General features: G+C 48.3%; 1 protein-coding gene across 1 annotated transcript; it reads right to left on the bottom strand.

The window, feature by feature from the left end:
• Nucleotides 1–86: 86 nt before the first annotated feature.
• Nucleotides 87–24843, bottom strand: atr (ATR serine/threonine kinase). Its single transcript, XM_048988429.1, has 47 exons — nt 24664–24843; nt 24419–24510; nt 24106–24258; nt 23096–23985; nt 22842–23008; nt 22366–22548; nt 21790–21974; nt 21494–21646; nt 21201–21399; nt 20372–20625; nt 19698–19885; nt 19439–19539; nt 19168–19339; nt 18038–18208; nt 17468–17662; nt 17185–17370; nt 16927–17022; nt 16686–16816; nt 16448–16591; nt 16261–16354; nt 15982–16107; nt 15548–15754; nt 15300–15413; nt 14322–14437; nt 14039–14159; nt 13645–13782; nt 12816–13005; nt 12405–12577; nt 12121–12285; nt 11668–11759; nt 11484–11575; nt 10266–10443; nt 9824–10012; nt 9332–9491; nt 8508–8687; nt 8266–8408; nt 8052–8149; nt 6939–7171; nt 6602–6736; nt 5977–6177; nt 5694–5837; nt 4456–4606; nt 4023–4179; nt 3701–3854; nt 2171–2322; nt 1653–1758; nt 87–438 (listed from the first exon to the last, which is right to left on the bottom strand). Exons 1-47 carry the CDS (start codon nt 24720–24722, stop codon nt 265–267), a joined length of 7902 nt encoding a protein of 2633 aa, XP_048844386.1. The 5' UTR covers nt 24723–24843; the 3' UTR covers nt 87–264.
• Nucleotides 24844–25577: the final 734 nt, after the last annotated feature.

The following is a 25577-nucleotide window of genomic DNA, read 5'->3' as shown; positions in this document are numbered from 1 at the left end:
CCCACCAACACGGTTGAGGAATTAATGGCGTGTAATTTAGCAGACACAAAGGCACACACACAGGATACCAAGAACATCCCAGCCACTTATGAAAGAAGCACATTTTATTGAACAGCAAGAAGGCACTGATACAGCTTTGAATTTTATTATAATTTTTTTTAACCATGTAAAAATGGAAGACAAAAGTGCAACAAGTGAGAGAAACAGCAACTTCATCAATAGTCCAGGGAAGGATGTGACTCAGGGGTCCGTGGGACCCAGCAGTCACAGGTAGGACCCCCAGCCCAGGTACATCTGACACAGGAAGTTGTCGTCAGTGGCCTCGTGGATCAGGTAGTGAACATGGCCTTCGATAGACAGGGGCAAACCCATCACCTTGTTCCTGTTCTTGATAACTCCCTGCAGGCGCTGCTCGATGTCCAGGACGTGAGTTTTTGCCTGGGGAGGGACGTCACATTACCTGGGTACTGCTTGTTCATCCTCGCTTAACATTTATACTACTTGTAAAAAGAGCTTTAATGAAAAGAAAATGAATTTGGTTACAATGGAGAATTTCCCCAGAGACCTCTGATCCATAGCTAGCATTATAACCCAGAGCATCTGTGCAAATTAGAACGGTACCAAGATTTTCACTTAATGACCGTTTCGCTTAACGACATGGTCTTATGGAATATTATTTAGCACTATACAAGGTAGAATATAATCATTATGGTATTATTAAAAAGTATGACAAACACCCATGACGTAATCATCACAATGTAAACATTATAATGTAAATCAACACAATGTAATCAACTGCGTATGTATTTGCACCTCCTGTTAGCCTAAGAGTTTCTGTTAGCTACTTTATGTCAGTCCTGAATGTATGAATATCCACCTTTATTAGTGTTATACCTTATCACTATGTTGAAGGAGAAATATAATATCAACCACGGCTGAGCGTTTTTAAAAAATCCAAGTGGAGATGCTCGCGCCACCATTATGTTCGGCTGAGGGACCAAGCAGTAAAAGAAATGATGGACTGACTGTGAATGGTTGAAGGAACGATGATGCTCAAGTGACGAGATTGGTGTAAAAATTGGTGTAAAACAGTATTGGCCACAATTGTAAGTGTCCGGCCTTGGTTGTGACTGACTTTGGATCTAAACAAGTGGCTTCTGACTCCTGATTGGCAGGGAAGGAGAAACCATGAGTCAGTGAAGCAGAACTCCGTCGTTCAAAGAGGAGCGGTCGTGACCTCAGATAACTAATTTCGAAATATGCTGTGCAACTTCACCCGAAGAATCACAAAGCACTTTTAGTCAGAGCTACACCACTGGAGGTAGAAATGCAAATTGACATTAAAAGCCATTTTCCAATTGCAATTCATAAGGTAAGGCAATTCCTTCTTACGTTAAGCAAGCATTTTGGTGTATATACAAAATTAGCAACTATTCAAGTAAGATATCAAATTCAAATGAAATAACGGCTTTGGCAATCAAATTCTACTGTGCTAAACATTTCTGACAATAAAAATGCTAGGAGATAAACAGCCTTTGGCAAAATACTATGATGTGCATCTATTAGAACATCCGTTAGTGCATCTGTTAGCATGGTGGAAGCCAGCCCCTGTCTGGTCTGGAAGAACACGCCTGGCTCAGTGAGCACGCTACCTTCTCGTTGAGGATCTCTCCAGATTCGTTGGCCTGTATCTTAGAGGACTCTTTAGCTGACTTACTCCACTCCACCAGGGGGTCATGAAGGAACGTCTTCAAGACGCTGAAACGGAGGGATCGGGAATACATTTACCATCATGATGCTAATCCTGAGAGTGAACCGATAATCCCAATGGGACCTGCTGGGATGCTATACTCTATCAGTAAAACAATGACTCGATTTCTGTTAATTATTCATGCAGGCCATTATCTTGGTGGATTCTTCATTGTGGTTTATATATGAGGACAGTTGGTGGCCTGATGGTTAAAGATCAGCACCGAAGGAACTGTGGCAATATATGACAGATATAAACACTCCTGAAGAGTTAAAGCTTAAACTGTAAGCCTCAGCGAAATATCCAGCTACTAAAAAAATCTGGATTGCTTTTCAAGTTGAAATAAAAATAACGCTAAAAAGGGGACATGAATGGCTAAAGTCTTGCTTGTTTGGAAGCTCCATGGGCTGCAGCTGGTACCTCATGAGGGGCTCCCTCTGGTCCCTCATCAGCCGCAGTGTGACCTCGCAGGCCTGCCTGAAGAGGCCCTCGGTGCCCATGGGTCCCATGGCATGCACCATGTTCTGGGTGAGCCGGAATGGCACCACTTCCGGGACGTCAAAGGTCTCACCCTGCAGGGGAAAACGCGTAGCGGTCAGCCATGCCCCTGTCCGGCAGACCTCGTGCTGTGTCTCCCTGTGTTTTGCTACTGTTTGGACAGACACGCTCCCGTTTGGCTTGTCGTATGTAGCACACGGACAGACACGCTCCCGTTTGGCTTGTCGTATGTAGCACACGGACAGACACGCTCCCGTTTGGCTTGTCGTATGTAGCACACGGACAGACACGCTCCCGTTTGGCTTGTCGTATGTAGCACACGAACAGACACGCTCCCGTTTGGCTTGTCGTATGTAGCACACGGACAGACACGCTCCCGTTTGGCTTGTCGTATGTAGCACACGGACAGACACGCTCCCGTTTGGCTTGTCGTATGTAGCACACGGACAGACACGCTCCCGTTTGGCTTGTCGTATGTAGCACACGGACAGACACGCCCCCCTTTGGCTTGTCGTATGTAGCACACGGACAGACACGCCCCCGTTTGGCTTGTCGTATGTAGCACACGGACAGACACGCTCCCGTTTGGCTTGTCGTATGTAGCACACGGACAGACACGCTCCCGTTTGGCTTGTCGTATGTAGCACACGGACAGACGCTCCTGTATGTAGCACATGGGCAAAAATGCCCCTCTAATTCCACAAGAAAGCAGCTGCTACGTCTATCTCTGTTATATGGGTCACGTCTACGTGCTAATCAACTCACCCCTAACAGAAACAAACCACTGAAATGTGGCACATGGACTCGACTCTATAACCCAACTCAAAAGCAAATCCAAAGGTATAAGGGCCCTAAGCGAAATCTGATTAAGCTAGTTGTCATTTGTCATTTTCCTTCCCATTTTGACAGGCCGAGCAGATGGGTGGAGCCCTCTGGTGGCCACTGGGCCCTAAGCAGCCACTTACATTGCCCCATGAACGTCCCAGGAGAGTGAAGATAGGTGACACTGTAGCCAATCGGCGAGTGCTCACTGCATTCAGATAATCCATTCCAGCCACACAAATAAGGATATTTAAAAGCCACATACGTGCTGAAAAGAAGCTAGAACATAAGTGGAACTGGGCAAGTAATAAAGAATAATTAAAACTTCCCATCATTTAACAAAAGGTATTCTGAGATCTCGCAACAACCTCCTGCACTTTTCTGTATAATATACTGCCGCACTACCATACTATATACTGCTGTGCACATTATATAACGTCGTACCATATGTCACCCCCATCTTTATTATACACTATGGGCTACTCTGTCTTGTACAGTAAATGTTATTCTCAGTTATGGGCAGGATCATGACCCCCTATGAAAGCGTCTAATGTAACATCAAATGACGATAAAACGAGAAATAAACTGAGCGCTTGCCGACTGCCAGTACTTCCGACCGACAGCGCCCACCTTGTTAAACAGGCAGTTGAAGTCCACGTGGACGCACTCCCCCGTTAGTGAGTCGAAGAGGATGTTCTCGCCATGCCGGTCGCCCAAACCCAGGATATAGCCCACCATGGACATCACGGCCGTGGAGCGGCAGTAGGCGGAGCGGCTGCTGTACCTGGGGCCAAAACATTTCCGCGATGGGTGCTGTGAGCATGAACACCAGCATGGTAATAATGACGTCCTCGTCTGGACTTTTGCGATTAAAGCCTCCATTTCCGGATTCATTAGCAGATCTCTGTGGTGAATCGATCTGATGGCCTTAGGCTGAGCAGGGCGTGAATACCATGAGGTAGGATCGGGGAACATGCGGAGGAACCACTCGTGGAAGATGGGTGGGTGCCGGGCGCAGAGCACCTCCTTGTAGAGGGTCAGCTTGTCCCGGAAGGAGGCCGACTTGGGCAGCATACACTTACGGAGCTCTTTGCCAGTCATGTGTATTCCTGGGAGGAGATGGGATCAGATCAAGAGGAGGACAAGGCCTATGGAGGCACATTGATATCTGTAAATCATCCTCGGTGTGTGTGTGTGTGTGTGTGTGAACTGGCATCCTGTCCACGATGTGCCCTGATTTACGTCATGTGCATCCCGGGATAAACTCTAGGCTCAGTGAAACCCTGCACTACATAAGCAGTTGCAGTAAAACGAATGAAAGAATGAATAAATTAATAGAAATAAATATACGATGCTATTACAGAGGCGGCCAGCAGGGGGCATACCCTTCTCCTTGTAGAGCTTGGTGAGGATGTGACGCAGGCCAGCCGTGTTGTCCACCCACTCGATGATGCCACACTCCTCGTTGAGCGGAATAACCGCGTACGTCCGGATGTGTAGCTCCCGCCGCCTGGACTCGGCGTCCTTCCGGAGGCACTGGGCAGAGCCAACAACACACCAGGGTCACCTGGGTCAAGCCCTCCTACCTCCCATTATAGGAACTGCATTCACTACTAGTAAATTCATCAGGATATACTATCAAAACCAGTGCACACTACTGTGCATAGCACTAAGTACACAGAATTCTATAAATATTAACACAAAGTACCATTTAAATGTCATTCTGTTCTATATTTTTAATGCATGACATCCTACTGAGATCCAGCGATTCTTTTTTGCCCTCTGCATAATGTTTTTGCTCATATCTCTCATACTAAACGTGCCATTCTATTAAGTCCTGTTGCTCCTGTGCTTGCCAACTTCCACTTCCCGTCGAATCAAAATTTTAATTAATATTAACCCTCTGGGGTCTGGGGGTAGGGAGCACACTGTCACTGACTGGGGCATGGTCTCACGTTTCATTCAATATCATAGACTTAATTCATGGCAAGTAAATTATTTCTTATATATTTGTTGCGGCATTAAACTCATCTTAACCTTAGTGTACTTAGTAAATATGTCAGATTCATGTGAAGTTTGTAATTTGACATCAAAGTGTAGACATTGCAAAATGCAGTTTGGAACACTTGCAGAAACATTACAAAAAGTACATAGTAAGCAAAGGTGGCAGTTTGTTTTGATCCCAGATATCTGATCACCAGAGTCTTGGCTACATGAAGATGAGTAAATGGTGTAGTTGCAACATTCAGTTTCATAAATAAATAAGAAAAACCTAACATTTCACTATTTCTGGGCTCCTTTCATTGAATATGTAGCAACTTTCATGTGTATGAATCAGCCATGCACACCTGGCCACACCTGACATGGTTTAATTTTTTGTCGATTTAACCTAATTTTAAAAAGTTTAATACTTCCGACGATTGACGTTTTGAAAAGAAGACAGATTACGGATTTAGTCAGCATTTTTTTCATGATTCTACATGAAGATTTCAGTGAGATATAAACTGAAATAGACGCGAAAAGTGCGCTGCGTCACCGACGACGCTCTCCACCCCAGGTTAAAAATCTTGTTTCCCTGAATCTCAGGTGGATATGGACGTGCCGGTGTGTACAAGGGCCAGACCTTGTTGATGAGGCTGTTGAACTCCATAAGCCGGCAGTCCTTCCTCAGGTCGTCTTTGGGCTTGCACATCATGGTGTAGGACTTGCCGTCTGAGCCCTTCAGCGAGATCTTCTTGGGCTTCTGGAGGGAGGCCAGGATCTCGATCTGCAGGGGCCACCAATGGAATTTTGAGATTTAGTTTTCAGTCAAGTTTTTGGTAGGATCACTTCTACAAACGCTTTCGAGCAGAGAGACGGATGAGTCCCCATCCTGCCATGCAGGATTATGGAACTGGTGCGCTCACGTTGTCATCGAAGCCAGCCAGGTAGACCCAGGGCCCGGGGAAGGCGTCGTGGGCAGGATTAGCCCCGCCTGTAGAGGGCAGTGTGGGGATGAGCACTGACTGCCTGGGGATGAGGACCTGGCTGAAGGTGGGTTCTTGAATTAGGCGCTTCAGAAGCTTGAAATGGACACTCATGCTGAGGGTGGTGCTGCTCCCATCCACCTGAAACAACCGAACCAGCAGAGGTGGGTAATTCAAGTCCAGAAAGTACAGATACTGATCCAGATTTTATTACAACTAATATAAATGGAATATAGTCTCTGTCACCGAGTACTTGACTGGGTGGCTGAAACAAAACCTTTGTCTGGATTTGTGCTTTCTGGACCTGAACTTTCCACCTCTGCAAACCAGATCGTTGGTACCCAAAGGAACAGACACCTAACCAGAACACTCTCATGACCCCAACACTGGGGAAACGCAAGCTGTTGAACAAGCTTTGGATCTTGTACCAGTTTGTAACCGAAAAAACTGGTGTCGTACACCAACACCAGGGGATGACCTGGTACTGGTTCCGGTGACACGCATCCTCCTGCATCCCATGACACTTCAAATTTCACCCAGAGCGGCTGCTTGCGGGTTGGGTTACCGGTCTGTTGCAGAGCTCCAGCAAGTTGTCGGTCAACCGGGTGGTGTCGCTGATGAACTTCGCAAGCGAATCCTGCAAGCTTATCGCCTTCCTCAAGATCTCTTTGCATCTGTTGGCACGCACGGTGTAGGAGGACTGCCAGAAGAAATGGAACCTTCTTAAATATTTTTAAACAACGAACGCAAAGACCTTGACTTAAGGCGCCTTCATTTCCTGACAAATGATTGAATCCTACTATGATTAAATCGCCTTTAATTGCAACTCAACAGAATTCAGATTTATTTACATACTATTGGCATGTCATCGTTTGTGTACCATATTTTCCAGTGATACTGACCTTGGACACAGCTGTCATCATCCACATGGCCTGCTGGGGGTACGCCAGGAAGACTTTGGCAATAATCTGGAGCAACACGGCAAAGACCTCGTCGTTGGAGTGGCAGATGCGGGAGATGAGTTGGGAGAAGGCCGTGAGGAACTGGTATGCTGACAAGTTGTTGGTGTGCTCGCTGACGACCGCGTTGATCTTGGCCAGCTCGCTGCGCATCTGGAGCCGGTCCGCGCGCCCCGCTGCCCCAAAAGAACCATAGGTGACATCAACCTCAAGTCTGTGCACTAGTGATGTTCTAGTAGTGAAGGTAACATCAAAACTTCTGTGGAAGTAAAGATGCGCACGGGCACACAAACACACACAATATATTACAATCCTTCAAATATATAACATGCATCATACTTCAGCAGTTTCAGCAAATTGGTGTCACAGGTGGGGTACCCAAGCCGTACCACAAAGAGTGTCTAGGGGGCAGCGTGTAGCTCAGCAGGCTAAGCCCCAGTGCCGGTGATCGGAAGGTCACTGGTTCAAGCCCAGCCTTGGCAGAATAGTCATGTCTGTAGCCCCTTGAGCGAGGCTCTTGACTGTGGGCACTGCTGCAGTACTTTCTAAGTAGGTGGTTGGAAATTTTCAAGTTCCGAGTTCTGAGGAGACGGATCAATACATCACGATGAGCGATGCTACTAATAATGAATAATATATAGAATATGCCTTTTTTTTTTTCTTTCAGATAATCCATGCATATTGACACAGAACAACGGTATCTCCGTGCATTTTGACCCATCAGTACCATGGTACTGATGCAACCACTTCACTAGTAAACAGCTAGTAAGCTGGGCCATGTCGACATGGGTACTGGTCGGGTACAGCTTGGTTAATTTGCAACCGAAAACCGTCAGTTCACAGTAAAAGCCCCGGGGACAGTTCTGCTACGGCTCGGTTCCGGCTCGGTTCCAGGTGGCAGTGGAAACACGCCAAAAGCTGCCCAAAGAGTACGAGTGTGTTTCCTAGTCCCCCACCCAAGGTGTCCCGTGGGCCCAAACTGTGGACCCTGAGATACTCTCCAGGCTCACCGCAGCCCCAGTGCTTTCCGAAAATGGACGTGTCCTGTTCTTGTACCTTTTTCCCACTCAAAAACCTTGGCTCCAAAGTCCAGCCAGAGCGTGAGCATTCGGGGCATGGCTTGGTAGATGTACTGGTTCCCAAACTGGAGAGCCCTTTGGAATGAGAGGTCAGTCTTTAGCAGGGAATTAAAGAAACAACGGCGTAATGTTGGTCAGAATTACTTCGGGCCCGTCGGACAGTTGGGGAGGGGCGGAACAGTCTCACTCACTTCCCGAAATAGGTGACGATGTAGCGGATGAGGTTGCCTTGCTTCTCCAGCTTGTTGTCCGTGACCTTGGGCATCACCTTATCGTAGTATTGGGCCAGGTAGAAATTCCCATCCTCCCATTCAGGCAGCAGGGTGGTGACATCCTGCACCAGGGGATGTGGAATTATGAGGCCAAGCCGGGGGACAGAGACCTACTTTCGGGAGAAGACTCCCCTGCCACCCGCTTCACCTCCGGCCGATACCTTGTAGGCCTTCATTATGGCGTTGCTCTCGAAGTTGGCCGTCTCCTCCATCAGTCGGCCCACCAGTAGCATGGCCTTGCCCTTGATTTCAATGCTCTTGCGGTCCGCGAGCGGCTGCTCCTCAGAGAAACACTGCCCGACCCCCTTCTGCAGGACGATCAGGGCCTGGTGGACGTCACCCTGAAGCAGGGGAGAAACCCCATCGGACATTTTACTTATATATTTAGTCATTTCAGCCCCATCAAAAGCAGGACTGCCAATAAGCTGCTGTATATGAAAAGGAGCATTTCAGCTGAGCTTAGAGACTCCCCAGCTGAGGGCAGGTGCTTGAGATATCCCAGAAGAAGATATACTGCTTCTACTGCATCTTACCTCCATGGGGAACATCTTACATCAAAGCCTCACGTTTTCTTTCCATATATAGTCATACAACTTTGAAACTCATATTTTCTCCATTTATAGGAGTAGAAGCAGGAATGATGTATGGTATGGTTAGACAGGCAATGGAAATGTGTAACTGTGCAGAAATAAACCATATATTACATAAAAACATGAATATTTAACTATTATACAACTATTAAAATACAAGTAGCCAAAGTCAGAGGTGGATAGAACTGCGACTCTATGCTCAACTGGGTGGTTGAAACAAAATTTTGGTCTGGAATGTGACTTCCTGGACCTGAGCTATCCACCTCTGGCGAAATTTAAGGATACAAATCGAAATACCTCCTTAAAAGCTAAAAGCTGTGAATATTTAAGTAGTGTTTTATAAAACCCGAGAACCGAATTCAGCCGAAGCAGGGCCGGCGGAGACGAGGGCCCACCTTGGACCACAGCCACTTGGCCTTCTCCACGAAGAGCTCCGAGAGCCGCGAGTTCTCGCCGTTGAGGAGGGCGTTGTAAGCCGTCTGATGGTGGCCCGCCTGCCGGGCCACCCTGGCACTCTGCAGCCAGCACTGACCCACCAACTCCTCGCTTTCCGACCTGCGGGACATTCACATGAACTGCTTTCCCCCTTGTGCGACTAGGGGGCGCCACACTCAGGTACGCATGTGTAGCGGGAAGAAATATGTGGTGCAGATGCACATTTCAAAATGTCATTACAGCCCCTATGTTGAATCAACATAAACAGAGAGGGGGTCTTACCCAAGGTAACATACTCAGTTTTATAGCTGTAGTTCAAATTAACGAGCGTTCTCCAGGGATGCAATTGTAGCAGCTCTCATGAGACTTAAAAGGCCAACCTGCTAGACCCAAATAACATGCTAAAAAATAATAATAAAAAACCGAAAAACAGGAATGAGAGGTGCTAGTACCGCTTGCTGAGGCCAAGGATGGCACGGCGCAGAGCCAGGATGGGCTCCTTGACCCGGAAGGAGTTCTGGATCATTTCCAGGCGGGCCTGCCAGTTGAGCATGGGCTCAGAGCCCTTGGCACCTGCGTCCTGCTGCCACTGCCTCTGCAGCTCAGTAAATGCATGCTCCATCTCGCATAGCATGTGCAACCTGCCAATCATAGAGTATGCAATGGCTCTCAGTCCCACCCCTTTCACCAGGGCCCACCCCCCCAGAGATGTCAAATCAACGCAATACTGCCACCTGCTGGCAGAGAGGTCAGGAAACTCAAACTATTAATCACTAGTGAGCAGTGTGTACATTAAGAAGTGTTAAAAATGCAAATTTAGACCCTAGTGGGCCCGCTAACTTCTTCAAGCAAGGATACTTGTAAACATTTCCTCTGTAATTTGGCTCACGGTACCTGAGAATATACTCATATCCTCTCTGATACGTCCCCCATTCGAAGCTGGCGGCAGACAGTGGGACCACCTGCTCCTTCCGGGCGAGTTTCAGCTTCTCATAAAACATCTCGCTGTCCTGCTTCTTGGCCGCCAGCAGCATCTGGCCCAGCCTTACGCTCCAGGTGCTCGATTTCCGGTCTACTGACCCAGCCAAGGAGTGAGTCAGAATTCCAACAGAATCATGGGAAGGCCAGCAGAGTGCCGACTCATACCGGATGCACGATTACAGAATGCTACATTTACATTTGCATATTTAACAAACAAACATTCTTGTTAACATTCTTGCCATCAACATTTGGTTTTATACTGCCTGCGTTGTGTGGCCTGATTCTGCTGTCTAGGCACGTTTGATATAGATCTGATATGTATTCAGAAGTACACATAAATAAAATGTGAAATCCTGCTGCAACTCACATATACGGTACCAGCCAAAAGTTTGGACATGTCAAGCCGCCCACAAAGGAGAGTGATAGTGTCACATAATCATGACCTGGCCAACTGACCAGCAGAAATGGTTTTGGAGGAGTTTGACCAGAAAGCAGCCAATGAGTGTTCAGCATATATGTGGGGCCTCCTTCAGGACAGCTATACAGTAAAAGCATCCGGCCACCCCATGGAAAATGGCATAGAGGAGACAGTAGGGTCAGCTGGGCCCTGGAATTGGAGTTAAGGATCTTGCTCAAGGGCCCAATGACGGGATTTGAACTGGTACCCTTCTGAGTCCCAACCCATAGAACTGGTCCCTCCACCCAACAAACTATTTCTAACACTATTTTTTTGGTCAGTGCATAACTCCATATATGCTATTATGTAGTATCTTATAATTATTCTGAAATGGAGAGAACAGCACAAACACAGGCAGCTGTGTTGAAACATCTGACTGGTACTGGATCTGAAGATGTGCCACACAGGCCCAGCGTGAGATCACTCAGAACGGATCTTGACTCACAGAGACCTCACACCATTGTATCTATAAATAGATTTGTCACTGTCAAGCGGAAGGCAGTAGCTGAGAAAGAGCATGTTTATGCAAAAAGTTATGCAACCTTCACATAAATCAAACAGTACAGAAAGGGCAGATGGGACTGTCTTGCGCAGACGCAGTTTCACCCGAATCTCACTCTACGTCAATTCACCCGACTGCGAACCAACGCTTCTGCACGAACGCCACCTCGCACCTGATGCCAGGTAATCGTCCACCAGGTCCCACCGCGTTAACTTCCAGGCGGCCTCAACCCGATAGGTGTTCAGTTCCGACTTCCACTGCGGTCTATAAATAAGGGGGGCAGGAAAAACAAGCATTTAAAACGTCATTTTAATTTGGAATAAGGAGTAAACAATAAACGGAAATAATTACTGTACCTGTTAGCAAGTACTCCGTTGACTTGGGTGATCACTGTCGAAAGTTGTCCAAGTCCTAGCATAGACTTAATTACTCCGTGATAATGAGCTATCTACGGGGGGGGGGGGAACAGGCAAGTAGGATAAAAATGATGAACACGCACTCAGTAGCTGCAACCTCGCTCACATTAACTTTGCAAACAAGAGCAATGGAGTCTTCATAACTCATGCCTTGAAAACTGGGGCAGGACAGCAGGAAGCTACTGTGTATATTTAAGGAAAACATAACCGAGGAAGAGGAACGGATCCAGGGAGAAGAGAGAGAGAGAGAAGGTGGGAACTAACGGAGGGGGATGTTGATGAGAAAATAAGAGGACTGGGAGGCTCTGGTCTGGTGTTGCCCAGCCGCATAAAAGGGACAGCTGGCTAGGACACCCCCTCGGGGTAAGACGGGGGGGGCGTGGGTGTGCCTGCCTGGTCAGACTCCAGCTGGATGGCCCGGTCATAGCAGGCGGTGGCGTCTCGCAGGAGGCCGATGCTCTCGTGCTCCAGGATCTGCTCGCGCAGCGAGGGCGCCTCCTTCCGCAGGGCGTTGACCCCGCGCACGCCGTCCGGCTCGTGCAAGGCGGCGTACAGCGTCTGGGGGGGAGCAAAGGGGGTGGTCAGCTGCGTCGCCAGGTTCAGGCAACGTGCTTTAAACCACGGCTGACAAGCATGTTACCATAAAGCCCAGAAGGGGTTGGTCTACAAACAATTACCTGCAGGAAGGTGAGGTGGTCCTGAATGTTCTGCTTCTTCTCGATGGTGAAGGACTCGAAATGCATTATGGCACGGGTGTAGACTTTGGAACGGTAGGAGGCTTTGGCCAGGACATCCTGCGGGATGCGGTTCAGGAAGGAGACGACGCTCTGGTACTCGCTGTTCTCCCCGTCTGCCAAAAAAAAAAAATAGCTAGACCGTAGGTAGACCGTCTACAAGGTCAAGACCAGCTGTGATTGATAATATAGGTGCTGCTCCTCTGAGCAGGTTTAATATGCCAGGGAGTGACCTCATCCTCACAGAAGGATAAGCACGGCACTTTCTATGTAAAATGACTCAACCGAGGACACTGGAATAAGCAGATATAGGAGACGGGAGCTGAAGAGGTCATGGGGTCAAAGGTCACTCACTGCCTGCAGAGCGTGGTTCATGCTTGGCAGCACTCAGTGTCTGCAGCTTATGGCGGGACCATTGAGTAAGGTGGTCCACCATGGAGAAGACAGTCTGGGTGCTCAGCTGACTCAGTCCGGACACATTCTCCTGCATGCGGGCCGTGCACGAGTCATCCTCCTTCAATACGGCCATCATCTCCTCGCTCACCTGTGGGAGGACACGGGGAAAATGCAGTTAGACCTTTAATTCTTACTTGTAAAAAAAATCTGGACCATGGGACCCTTAGGAGGCTGAGGCAGTGTTGTCGAAAGTATCGAAAGTACAGAAAGCATCGATCCTATTCAACCAATAAGGTATCGATTGGTGTCGATTCAACCAATAAGGTCATGTTGATTAGTGTTGATCATTTGGATACAAGCTTTTAGAGTCCTGGATTTGTTATAAGTGTTTGTGCTCCGAGACACAAGATAAAAAGGCACGTAAAAGTAATGTATATCTGTTCTATTACATTGTAATAAAAATATAAAGTAACATCTAATATTTAAAAGTATTAACTGCTTGTGAATTTCTCTGAGCATGGTTACAATGGCTATTACTGCACTTATTATGCTTCAGAAGACAATGCAAAGGTTTTCTGATATATTGACATGGGTTTACAAAAGGTTTTACTGCAAACAAAATTGGGATTAAATTTTTTTTATTGAATTACATTATATACTATGTTGAGCATCAAAAATGCAATCAAATTTCAATACTTTCCTCGGTATCGCACTGAAGTTTGAAATTTTGGTATCGTGACAACACGATGTCATAGTGTGATGTCATGGCCTAGGTGCGGAACTGTACCTCCTTCTGCTCTTCTTGATTGCGCCCCAGAAGCACATAGACCAGGATGTGAGGCAGAAGATATATGGTCACTTTGTAGTCGTGTTTTATAATGAAACTGCAGCAATTGAAGACTTTGCTGGCAAGATCATGCCGAACCTGCAACACAAAACAGCAAGATCCTCAATACAGGAAAAAAAGATGTCTGTCAACCGTGATGTTATATAACTGTGCTTCCCTACACAGGCCTCAGGGACCTGCAGACAGTCCACATTTTTGCTCCCTCCCCACTCCTGGTAATGTGGACTGTCTGGCAGGGAGCTGAGAGGGAGCAAAAACATGGACTGACCGCAGGTCCCCGAGGAACGGATTGGGAAACACTGTATAGAATTCTGCCGCTTGTGAAGAGCCTCACTTTACTTATCAGGTAGCCTGCCCACGTCGCTGACCAATCCGAGAAATTGCTCCCGCAGCTACTGAGGTAGATTGGCTTCTTTAGCTTGGACCAGTTCTGGACCTTCTGCGAACTTTTGTACCTGGAAGTTACAGGACAACTGAGAACTTATTTCAGGCACTTAAATTAATAACACTTAGAGTAATAACTTTAAAGTTGACAAGGAAGAATGATACTTCTATGGTTTACAGCCAGCTTCCCAATGTATCTGAGATACTTGTGGAGAGCTCCGCTTTCAGCTGACCTGCTGTTGAGGTGTGGCTCCAGGATCTCCTGTACGTGCTCAGGAAAGCGTCGCCAGAGGCGTCGACCTGGGGAGTCCGTACGGCCTTCACGGCACTCAAATATGGAGAGGAGCTCCTACAGGAGAGGGAAGGAAGCAGATAAAATGAAGGGGTGACACTGTACTTGACGTGGCACAAATAATAACTGAGTTACCACTGAAGTACAATCTATGAGCAGATATAATGGGAATGAGATAAAAGATGCACCATGCTTCATTAATGACAAACAGACACGAGATCAGTATTTCACTTCTGTTATTCATGACTTGTTCCTTCAGTAATTCAAAGGTTTACAGAATTAACACGCATGGCAACAAATAATATAACTGCTTGAGATAAAACATGCATCACGATTCATTAATGATGTCTTAACATGAGACAAGAATGCAAGTAAGACTTAGTTTGTGGTTAATTAATGCACAAATAATGAAATAATGCCATATTATTTCTGCCAAGTCAAGTAAACTGTTACTTATGAACGACATAACACAAAGCACGTGCGCCTCAGAGAGTTAGGCTTTGGCACAATAATTGTAGCTCTGTTGGGCCACTGAGCGAGGCCCATAACCCGGCAAAACATCCTGGGAACGCCGGACAAATGGCCTGACCCTGCAGTCGGACCCCGAGCTTTGCTGTCATCTGTATACATGTGTGTGTGTCTCAGAGGAGAGCATGACAGGATATGTGAAAACAAGCATTTAAAATGCACGGTACACGTACTTGCACAAATGGCAAATTATTATTTGATTTCATTATTTCATTCCATGTGAAAGGAATATACCACCACAGCTTGGTAGGAACCTATGTTTCCTTGCCGAATACTGAACAAGCAGGATCCCCGGTTTGTTCCCGAATTAAAATGTCAGTATATATTCTTCCGGTTATTCCTTTTGATGAAGGTCGGGCATGAGACCCAAACGCCTTGGCCGTCTGCGTACCTGCATGGCGTACGCTGCAGAGTCCTGCGCCCTCACGTTGTCAGCGTAGGCCAGAAACGTCCTGGTCAGCAGAGTCAGCAGATCATAGCCGAAGTTGGCATCTCCCACCCCACTCTGCGGATGCGGACATTGAGCTATGAGAATGGCAACTGCTTAAGAAAATGCGCAAACTGTTTTAAAAAGGCTGACGTGATTAAGGGATGGTGCATAAACCACACTGTTGCCTCGGCAGGAAGTCTCGAGCTTACCACAAAGGTGGAGCGCTTGCCATGGATGTGTGGGGCGGAGAGGTCCAGCCGGCCTGGGTCGATGGCCCCCAGCTCCCCCAGGCACTCCCCACACAGCAGCCTGGCCTCAGGGTTGGCATCCTGGCATCCCTTCAGCAGTGCTGTGACCAGCTGGGATATCACCGGTTCCACGGTCTCGCTGTCCATCACGTACTTCAGCAGCTTGTCCTACCAATAGACCGCCAGGACACTAAAAAGGAACTCCCGCCCCTAATGATGAGCACACTACCAACCAGTAGCCTGCTATGACATCGTCAAACTGTCCAATGTCAAGGCTCTATGACTACTCCAACACAACAGCCTACACCAGTACAATCTATGATTACACCTTTTCGGAAAAATACTCCCTTCAACTCCCTTCATAGATGAGCAAGCCATGGGCAGATCCTCCTCACCTGGTTCTTGTACATCATCATCTTCAGGCTGGTGAGGGCGTGGATGCGCACGTCCACATTCTCATGCTGGATGGCCCTCATGGACAGCTGCAGCTCCATCTGCAGATCCGTGCTTTTGGAGGATTGCTGTAGAGGGCAGATGTTAGTGTTGTCCTCAATGTCAACAAACTACCCATCCATCAACGAAGTCATCCAGTCAGGTAGAACTGAATTAGCCTGGACAACGTGACTACATGTCATCATTCTGCACACCATCTGACAGACGGCTGCGGTACTGACCTTCCTATAATCCTGTAGCACTTTGTGGATTTCCTTCAGTTCTGGATGCTCAGGTAGGAAGTAGATCTCATGCAGGAAATCTTTAACTTCATCTCTAGGATATGAGAAGGTGTAGCACTCGTCAGACTCAAAAAAAAATCAATGGTCGTTCCTGCGTCAACTCAACTCAAGGTCACTCAACACACACCTGTTCTCCACTATGAGGTACCGCATGATGACAGCAGTCTCCTTGGGCTGAATGGGGATGAGGGGCAGAAGGGCCACGATAACGTGACTGAGGAGAGGCCCCAGATAGGCTGGGTCAAGGCAGCGTACAAAGCAGTCCCACGTCCTTCAATAAAAAGAAAGACATACACCACTTAAGCTAGCGGTAACTGGTCATTTCAACCATGGAACACAGCGGATTCTTCAGCAGGGCCACGTACTGGCAACAGAGCTCCGGGAAGTCGTCCGTGTATCTGAGACCGGTCCGGAGCGTGGTCATCATCTTCACCCTGACTGAGCTGATGTGTTTGGGTCCCATCAGCTTCATCAGTGCAACCAGGCTCTCCAGAGCCTAGACCATGAGGACAGAGAGAGAGGAGGGTTTAGAGCCATGGTGGGTCAGCTGGACATCTCTGCTGATCCTCTTGATAGTCCAATAGGGTATCTGGGACCTCCACCTACCATCTTCTTCTTGTCCTTCTCGCCCACACTGGAGCTGAGCAGCTGCATGTTGAAGAAGGCCAGGATACCTAGCAGCTTGGGCTGCAGGTAATCAGCCTACGTAGGAAACACAATATATATAACTACTAAAAAACATATCCATGCATATAGCTAAAAATTCCCAGAACATGTTCACCTTGCTCAGCTGCAAAACAGTTCTGCTACTAAAAGCTGAGTTCTAATCATGTTGACTTGGCAAAACCCTACGGGACGAGTTACCATGAGCTCAGGTGTGGTGATGTCACAGGGCCCCCGATAGGGGTCATCGCTGGAAGCGAAAGAAGCGAGTATAGCGAGGCCGTTGAAGACCTGCTGGTAGTGCTCTCCGAGGCGGAGCAGCAGCTCATTGTGCAGGCCCTGAAAGTCTTGCCTCAGCAAGCTACCCAGCTCGATCTCAGTCTCGCTCTGAGGGGGCGGAGACAGAGAGGCATACATCACAAGCTGCACAATGTCATTGGGTGAAAGGAGATGTGGGCGTGGCCAGCTAAACAGGCCTTTCTACCTTCAGGTAATGGAAAGCTCTCTCCAGCTCGTCTTTGGTGCAGGAGCAGACCAGGTGTGAAAATATATACTTGAAGTTGTTGATGAGGATCTCTCTGCGGTTGGCGCCGAGCTGCTTGGCGATGGTGCGGATGAGCGCGGAGGCCGTCGGGCTGGCCTTGGCAGCGAGGTACGGCAGCAGCACCTGTAGGGTGCGCTGGAGGCCAGCCAAGTGCAGACAGGGCGGCTCAGAGGTGCTATTTTCGGGGAATCTCTTGGGTATTTCACCTTTGCTCAAGGACAGACCGAGCTCTTTTGTTTGCTATCTCACCCTACTGCTAAGTCAACTGCTGTTCCAGCAAAAGGCAATTTTGAGACGACTTTGGAGCAAACCAAAATGCTCCAGATTCAATATAAAGTGAAAGCTGCAAGATATATGAGTATATAATAAATAAATAATAATAATAATAATGCTGTTCAGTAACAGTAACTATAACAACAAGAACAAAAGCAACAGGAAGGATAGCCAGATTTCTGCATGTAACCTTAACGCTGATCCAGCTGTAATTCCGTGACGAGAGGAGCTGCTTACACTAAGGAAGCGGCTGAGGTCCGGAAAGTCGAAAACGTGGGCCACCTGCGAGAGCACGTCCAGGGCCAGCTCCCTCTGGCGGGCGACCTCCTCCTGCAGGGCTCCGCTGCTCTGGTCCGGGGTGCAACGCAGGGCCGTTACATGACGGGAGTGCAGGGATTCCACCAGGAACTGCCACGGGAACAAGAACCAGGGTTCAACTAGACGTAAACAGCACACAGCCACACAATCCAGCACCAAAAGCTGCCGGCTGAGGTGCTCTGGGCAACTATCAAGGATGCCTCCCTGGAGAAATGATTCAGTCATGTCCAACCGGGAGGAGACCCCGGGGCAGACCCAAGGCATGCTGGAGAAATTACATCTCTCGGCTGGATTGGGAAGGCAGTGGTATTCTCCTCAGAGGTGGCTGGCGAGAAGGAGGTCTGGCTATGCAGGCATAGACTGCTGCCCTGACCCCAGATAAGCAGCAGAGAATGCGTGGCTGGAAAGATGAATGGATGGATGGATGGATGGAGCTATACGGATGAACAATGCAGCTATACGTCACACATTGTGTGTGTATGGCACACTGTTGATGATCATCCACCTCTGCACTTTATACACTGTGGCTATTTACACATCTTGTCCTGTTGCACCACCTAGTTACTGTCATTTCTTACGTTGCACATTTCCTGCCTTGCACTGTCTCGTCTCTTATGTCACTGCCACTTATCCTATAGTCCAGGGGTGTCCAACCTTATCCGGAAAGGGCCGGTGTGTGCGGGTTTTCGTTGACACTCCCTAATTAGATTACTAATTAGAGGACTGATTGGCTGAAGAGTCCTCACACCAGGGTTTGAACAGCTGACCTAAAGGTTACCCCAAAAACCCGCACACACCGGCCCTCTGAGGGTAAAATTGGACACCCCTGCTATAGTCCCAACATGCACCTGCCCCCTCCCTTGCACCTGTGGCATAAGAATTCCACTGGGTTCCTTGGTAGATGTGACAATAAACCTCAAAACAAATTATATCAATGCTTGATACGTTTGCAGCGTGGGTGGGGTTTACTGAACTCCTGAGAGAAAGGCATGGAACCTCTCTCAGAACCTGAAGACCTGAAGTCCTGGCACCAGAGAACCCATCCATACCTGGCAGACCGGGTTCTTGTACTGGCTGAAGAAAGACTGCAGCTTCACAGTCCGGAAGGCGGCCAGGGCCCGGATCTCGGTGTAGGCCGTGACGGATACCTGGCTGGACTTGGACAGCAGGCAGTGTAGGAGGTGGAGAAGGGCAAAGGACACCAGGTTCCCCTGGGCGGCTCTGCCACAGAGAGAGCAGGAGAGGTCCTCCTGGTCACGTTCTCACCTTCCCAGAGTCAAACGAGCGAAAAATACAGAGAATTGGCACTGGAGGCCCTACCTGCCAATTTCCCCGGTAGTGATGATCAAGGTGTTTTTCAAGTTGTTGTTCCTTCTGGTCTTGGCGCTGGTAAACGCTTCTTTCAGGCGGGAAACCAGAAACTGAAACAGAACCAAGTCACGTGACAAACACAAACAAGTCACATGACCTAATGATTAACACAGCAGCATATTAACTAAGTACATGCACCGAAACGCATCTTTCGACCACAGACATATCCTGACGGTAATTTGAGACTTCCACGGGTATGGGAGCCTACCTCCTTGAGGTAGCCCTCCCCGCTCCAGGCCTCCAGGAAGTGTTTGATGTTCCTGCTAAACACTATGCGGACCCCTTCGTCTGGGTCCTCCATCAAGTCGAGCAGGGCGCCGACCAGGGCCCGCGTGTCCGGATCGCCTTTCATCAGGTCCAGGTGTTTGCACAGGTGGGGGATGTTGCCTATAAATCCTGGGGTGAATATCCAGGAAGACAGGAATCACCTCAGAGGCGGGACTGTGGTCTCTCGGCCGGTCAAGAGGGACATCCGCTAATCATAAGCGAGTGATGCTGACTCTCCTCATCCTCACACCCTGATGCTGTTTCCCAACTCGAGTTCACTGTTTCATGTAACTTTATGTAAATCTTAACTCTACTTTTCAGCACAGTTCTACTATATGTAATAATAGACAGACTAACATTGTTTCATAATGTGGCAGGAAATTCTCTGTTAGATATCAGCCTTGGAACAGAAATAATCACCTGATAATCACTATGAAGACATCTTGACAATATGTCAATTATATGTAATCTTCTGGTATTAACAGAAACATGTTAATACATTTTTGTTTCAGACTACTGGCTCTGCAAACTTGTGGTCCGTAAGAGTTCTGAAGCTCTTTTGCAAAGCTGCACTTGCCCTGGTCTTGAACACACATCCACCCCCAAAGGAATCACCTATTTTAACCGCAGGCTCCACGTCTGGTTTGAGGAGCCTGAGGAACGGGGTGAAGATGGATGCCCCAATGGTGGTGGCCCCTTTGGGGTGAGAGGTGCCGATGGCAAGCCGGGAGCAGAGGAACGTCTGGAGGGGGGTGGCCGCTCCGGCGGGGACCAGGAGGGTGGAATTCTCAGCCAGACAGCAGGCCAGGGCGCCTGTGATGGCCGCCAGCTCCTCCTTCACCTGCGTCGCGTCGTCTTGCAGCTTGGGCCTGCGGAGGACAAAGAGTGAGGCCGTCCATCTCTAACTCCTGCCATGTGGCACCCCAAAAAACAACAATCTCCAAGAACAGTCCACTACGAAAGAAAAAGCAAGGCTTTGTCACTTTAAAACAAGTCATTTAGAAGTCTGTATCCATCCATTCTCTCTACCTGCTTGTCGTACGCAGGGCGATGGGGGTAGAGAACTTATTCAGGGAGCTACGGGCACAAAGCAGGGAATGACCCAGGACTGGCTGCCAAGCCGGTGCATAATGTATTTAACCAGGGAAAAACATGTGCTACATGACTAAACAGGTGGGGTGTGGCTCACGGTTAGGTTAGGAGGCCGTGTATGTTATCAGAAGGTTGCTGGTTCAAATCCCACAAAGTGCTTTTACCATTGAGCCCTTGAGCAAGGCCCTTAACCCCCCCAGGCTATACAGGGACCGTCTGACCCTGCTTTCTCAAGTGCATATCACTTTGGATAAAACTGTCAGCCAAGTAAATCAATGTGTACGTCAGGATCACACAGCCCATCCTTCTCCATGTACCACTCCCCCAACTGTGACGGAGCGGGCTGACATACAGCAGGACCTCGTGGATGAGGTTGAAGGACTTGATGCCGAGGCGGTGCAGCAGGGTGGGGAAGCCGCGGACAGCGCCGGCCTTCACGGCCGCCTGCGCCCCCTGCAGGGCCCCGCGGTACACGCATGACCGCCACTCGGGGCACATTTGCTGGGGCAGCAGGGAGAGGAGGTAGACGCAGCGACCCTGCATCCCGGCAGCTGCGGGAGGGAAGCCGGGCAAGGCAACAAGTGAATAAGGACGCTCAAGATAAAATGAACGGCAGGCACGTGGGAAACCGGGCAGGGCACGTACAGAAGCGGGGCGCCATCTTCTGGCTCAAGCCGATCAGGCTGGCAGAAAAACCAGAAGACTGGTATGCAGAATGTGAAGAGTACTCATGCACCCAGGGTAACGACAGCAGGGCGCACAGACTCATGTGGAGGCCAGTGTCATCCTGGCTGTTGACTTGACGACAAAAAACAAACAAGAAGAAACATATTAGGATTTAGTCTGATTCCTGATTGGATAATCCTGACTACAAAGTTAGGCCTTGTAAAGTAATGAGGTTAAACCTAGGACTTTGGCATGATTTAAAGAGTGCCCCTTACAGGTCATATAAAGAACAGCATCTGCAATCCTCACGGTCCTGTCCACGTAGAGCTCCAACTCAGCTTCATTGCTGGCGCTGCTCAGTGCCAACCGACAGCTCTCGAGTGCCCGGGCCAGCACACAGGGCTGGACCCACACCAGGTCCGGGGCAGCTGGGGAGCTCGTTTGCTCCGTGGGCTTCAGACTGGGCAGTTACACCGGAGGGAGACATACAGCCTATTAGATCAGTTTCTCAACCCAGTCCTCGGGTCCCTCAGACAGTCCACATTTTTACTCACTCCGAGCTTCCAGGTATTTGGTGTTTCTGATTGGCTGGGAGCAGGGAGGGAGCAAAAATGTGGGGTGCTTGAGGACTGGGTGCATGATCCAAATGACTAACTATTTAAAAGTTAACTAGAGAATAGCAGCCTACGTTTCCCACAAAACGTATGCAATAATTTAACAAATGATAACAATTAAAAGCAGCTGACGATGTAACAACCCTAAAGTTCTGAGCAATTTACTTAATGTTTGATAAACGCATACAGGTCATTCATCAAAAAACTGCCTCACAGCTCACGCCCTGTAAATCCCACCTGTCGGACCGTCCTGCAGGGCAGTGCCAGGTGCAGAGAGCAGCCAGGTGCAGTAGCACAGCCACGCCCTCCAGGACATGTGACCTTGGCTGGCCAATGACCTCGTTTGACTGGGTCAGCAGTGCCCCCAGTTTGGCACTGGCTGCAGCCCACACCTCGCTCTTCTGCATCATGTCTGCCGGGCTGAGATACAACACAGCAACAGAGACATGTCACCACCAAATTAGGTTACATCGCTCAGATGCTTACCTAATGCTTTTACTTACATTTCCAGTTACTTGACCATTATGCTACTGGGTGACACCCTCTATGGTGCATTTAGAAGAAAACTACCACCAGTGACGAAGAAATCTGAAGCTAGTCACCAGCTCCATACTTTTCTAGTTAAACCAGTACAGAAAGATCTCACCTGGTATCTACAATTAGGGACATTTTCTAACACAATACGCAAAGTCAGAAGATATTCATGGTCTTACACCAGTGAGGTCTTTGGTTTCCCTGATAAGGGTTCAACAGACAAGCGCTGTTTCTTTGAAGGAATGCTTTCCATACTTCCGATGGACTCTGAGGCAGGAGAGGGGATCTCTTGGAGGACGTCAGATCGCTCACTCCGCAGGGCAGCAAAGAGGTACCCCTCCAGGTACTGATGGTAAGGGCATAAGAATGAGTGAAATGCATATTCATGTTTCCCTGCACTACTTGTCCCTGTCACATTTGACAGGATACTGACCTCCTGGCTCTTCTGCAGTCCAAGTTTCGATATCAGCGCCCTGCATATGTCGTTGACGCGCTCTTTGCGGATCTGAGCAGCGCACTCGTAGCCCGGGGGGACAAAGCCCAGAAGAAACTTGAAGGTCTCGCAAAGCGAGGTCTTCACCTCCTCCGAGTCCAGCTCCTCCAGGATCCCACCCACCAGCAGCTGCTGGAGCTTCACCATCAGCATGCTCAGATGGACCCTCTCGAACCTGAGGTGCATGTCCCTCTCGGGGACGAACACGCAACGGGACAGTTCCCTGAAGGTGGTGCCGTAAACGGTTACGTCCGTCTGGGCCGCCGTGCTAAGCGAGTCCAGGACGTGCAGGTAGGCCGAGAAGAAGTGGTGCGCCTGTCTCTCTGGGAATCCGCCCAGGTCAACGATGCGAGCCAGCATCTCCAAAGCGACAGCCATCAGTTTCGGGCCCCCGTGCACCAGCACTGAGCAGCTGGTTTGCCATACTTTATTAATTTCTGGTCTGAAGAAGACACCCCGCAGGACGTCATTTAGGATGGTTAACGTTGTAGCCTGAAGCGTTTCCACGGCATCTACCGCGGAGACCTGGAGTGTCGCTGGTGTCAGGTACCCAACTTCCCCATCAGGGGTCACCAAAAACCTGTCAAGTGTGACCGGCCACACTGGGGACCCCGTGCTCATTTTACTGCAGCAGTCCCTTTTGTACACTCCAATTAGGTCCTGGCAAAGTCCAACGAGCTCCTTGGCCAACACCCCAAATATAAGTGAGCCTTTGGCCCTAAGAAGATGCAGCAGTGAGCAGATGACTGAGGCCAGTTTCTGGTGCAGACCCTCACATGCTGGGGCAGCAGCGATCCGCAGGAAACGAGCGATGATCCATTTACTGAAATCTGTCAGGGTAAACGGCAAACAAGGTGCATGGCACGAGGTTCCCTGTATCACATTTAGTACTGAAATGTACTATTCTCATTGTGACGTTTCTCCTTTTGAGAATAAGGACTCGAACTCACCTACGCAACTCTGCTGCACATCTTTAACGCTGTCGAGTTGACATGTTGGATTTACAAACATGAGCGGCGATGACTTGATGATGTGCTGCACGAAATCCAGCAGCATCACGCAGGCCGGTTCGGAATGACTCTTCTTTGACAACTCCAAGGCCACTAGGAGAATAAAGGAGACCGCTAATCGCAAAACCCAGTGTAATTCACCTTAAAAGTGCAGCGGGTTCTCCTAAAAATAGTCCTCTTATTTACATAACTCTATATTTTCCGCCAGTAACGAATGGATAACATTCTGTTCTGTAGCAGAAGAGAAACTTACCCACATCGACATCAGTCAGTATCCTGTCAATAAACTGACAGAGGATTTGACGTGGTTTTTGCACTACGCTGTTGTACTCCGTGGAACTGGCACTAAAAAACATATACCATGCGTTAGTTACATCGAATTTGCAAGAACTTTATCATTTATAAAGCAGAGCACAGGCAGTCGCACAGGTCGCGAGCTAACAAGGTAACGCACCCGGGCATGGAGGGACTGCTAACACGTTTCCTCATAACACTTACCTTCCAAGTTCCTGCAAAGCAGGAATCATGGCTGACATTTCTAAACTTGGCTCCAACATGTTGAAGACTCGAAAAAGCCCACGCAGGGAAAAAAAAATCACTCAGCTAAGAAAGTGCACTTCCATCATTACCAGACACTGAGAAGCCATTCAAAAAAGTTCGGTTCATGCTAGGATTTGATTACGGTGTCCCAGAACGGACAAAGGTCCGCGGAAAACCGATTCGCGTTTTATAATTTTGCAGCTCACGTCCCGGCTAAAATCATTTTTAAAAACTTCGTTTACTATATATGTATATCCGACATATTGCATCTTAAATATGTCAACAGCGTCACATTAATCTTCAGCGTACCAGCACCTGCTATTTTCCACAAAGCACCATCCAGAGATAACATAGGACAAAAATTAAAAGCATTTTTCTGCTACTTGGCAAAATCTTTCTGTACTGGTTTAACTAGAAAGGTATGGAGCTGGTGACTAGCTTCAGATTTCTTCGTCACTGGTGGTAGTTTTCTTCTAAATGCACCATAGAGGGTGTCACCCAGTCTTATACTAAAACAAGCGCGCTGATTCCAAATATGAAGTCAGATTTATTGCAGAAGGATTTAAAGTTAAGTCAACTCGTTTAAAAATGAATCTGTACATTATGCAAAACTAAAACTTAGTACATCATCATCATCATCCCATTGACGCATTCAGAGTATAAAAACTGCTAAAAATTCAACTTGGGCTTATTGAATAGGTCTAGCGTTCAAAGGTGCTTAAAGCATTTTTAAAGACACCCGGCTACCGAGGTTCTGATATGCTGTCAGCATGATGTTAACAAGTTCAACATAGTCTTCAGCTCGCTCGTTTCTAAGAAAGCTAGCACTATTAGCACAAATGCAGCAAGTTCAAGTGGGATGAGTAATGTTC

This window comes from Brienomyrus brachyistius, chromosome 21, assembly GCF_023856365.1.
Source record: "Brienomyrus brachyistius isolate T26 chromosome 21, BBRACH_0.4, whole genome shotgun sequence".
Classification (NCBI taxonomy): Eukaryota; Metazoa; Chordata; class Actinopteri; order Osteoglossiformes; family Mormyridae; genus Brienomyrus; species Brienomyrus brachyistius.
Note: the sequence above shows the minus strand (reverse complement) of the source record. Positions and strands in the feature narration are given on the sequence as shown.

Coding starts and splice junctions, on each gene's coding strand:
- atr (XM_048988429.1), bottom strand. CDS start 24,722: ATGTTGGAGCCAAGTTTAGAAATGTCAGCCATGATTCCTGCTTTGCAG. Junction 24,259..24,418: donor ACTGACTGATGTCGATGTGG/GTAAGTTTCTCT, acceptor TTATTCTCCTAG/TGGCCTTGGAGTTGTCAAAG. Junction 3,855..4,022: donor TTCCCCGATCCTACCTCATG/GTATTCACGCCC, acceptor TTTTGGCCCCAG/GTACAGCAGCCGCTCCGCCT.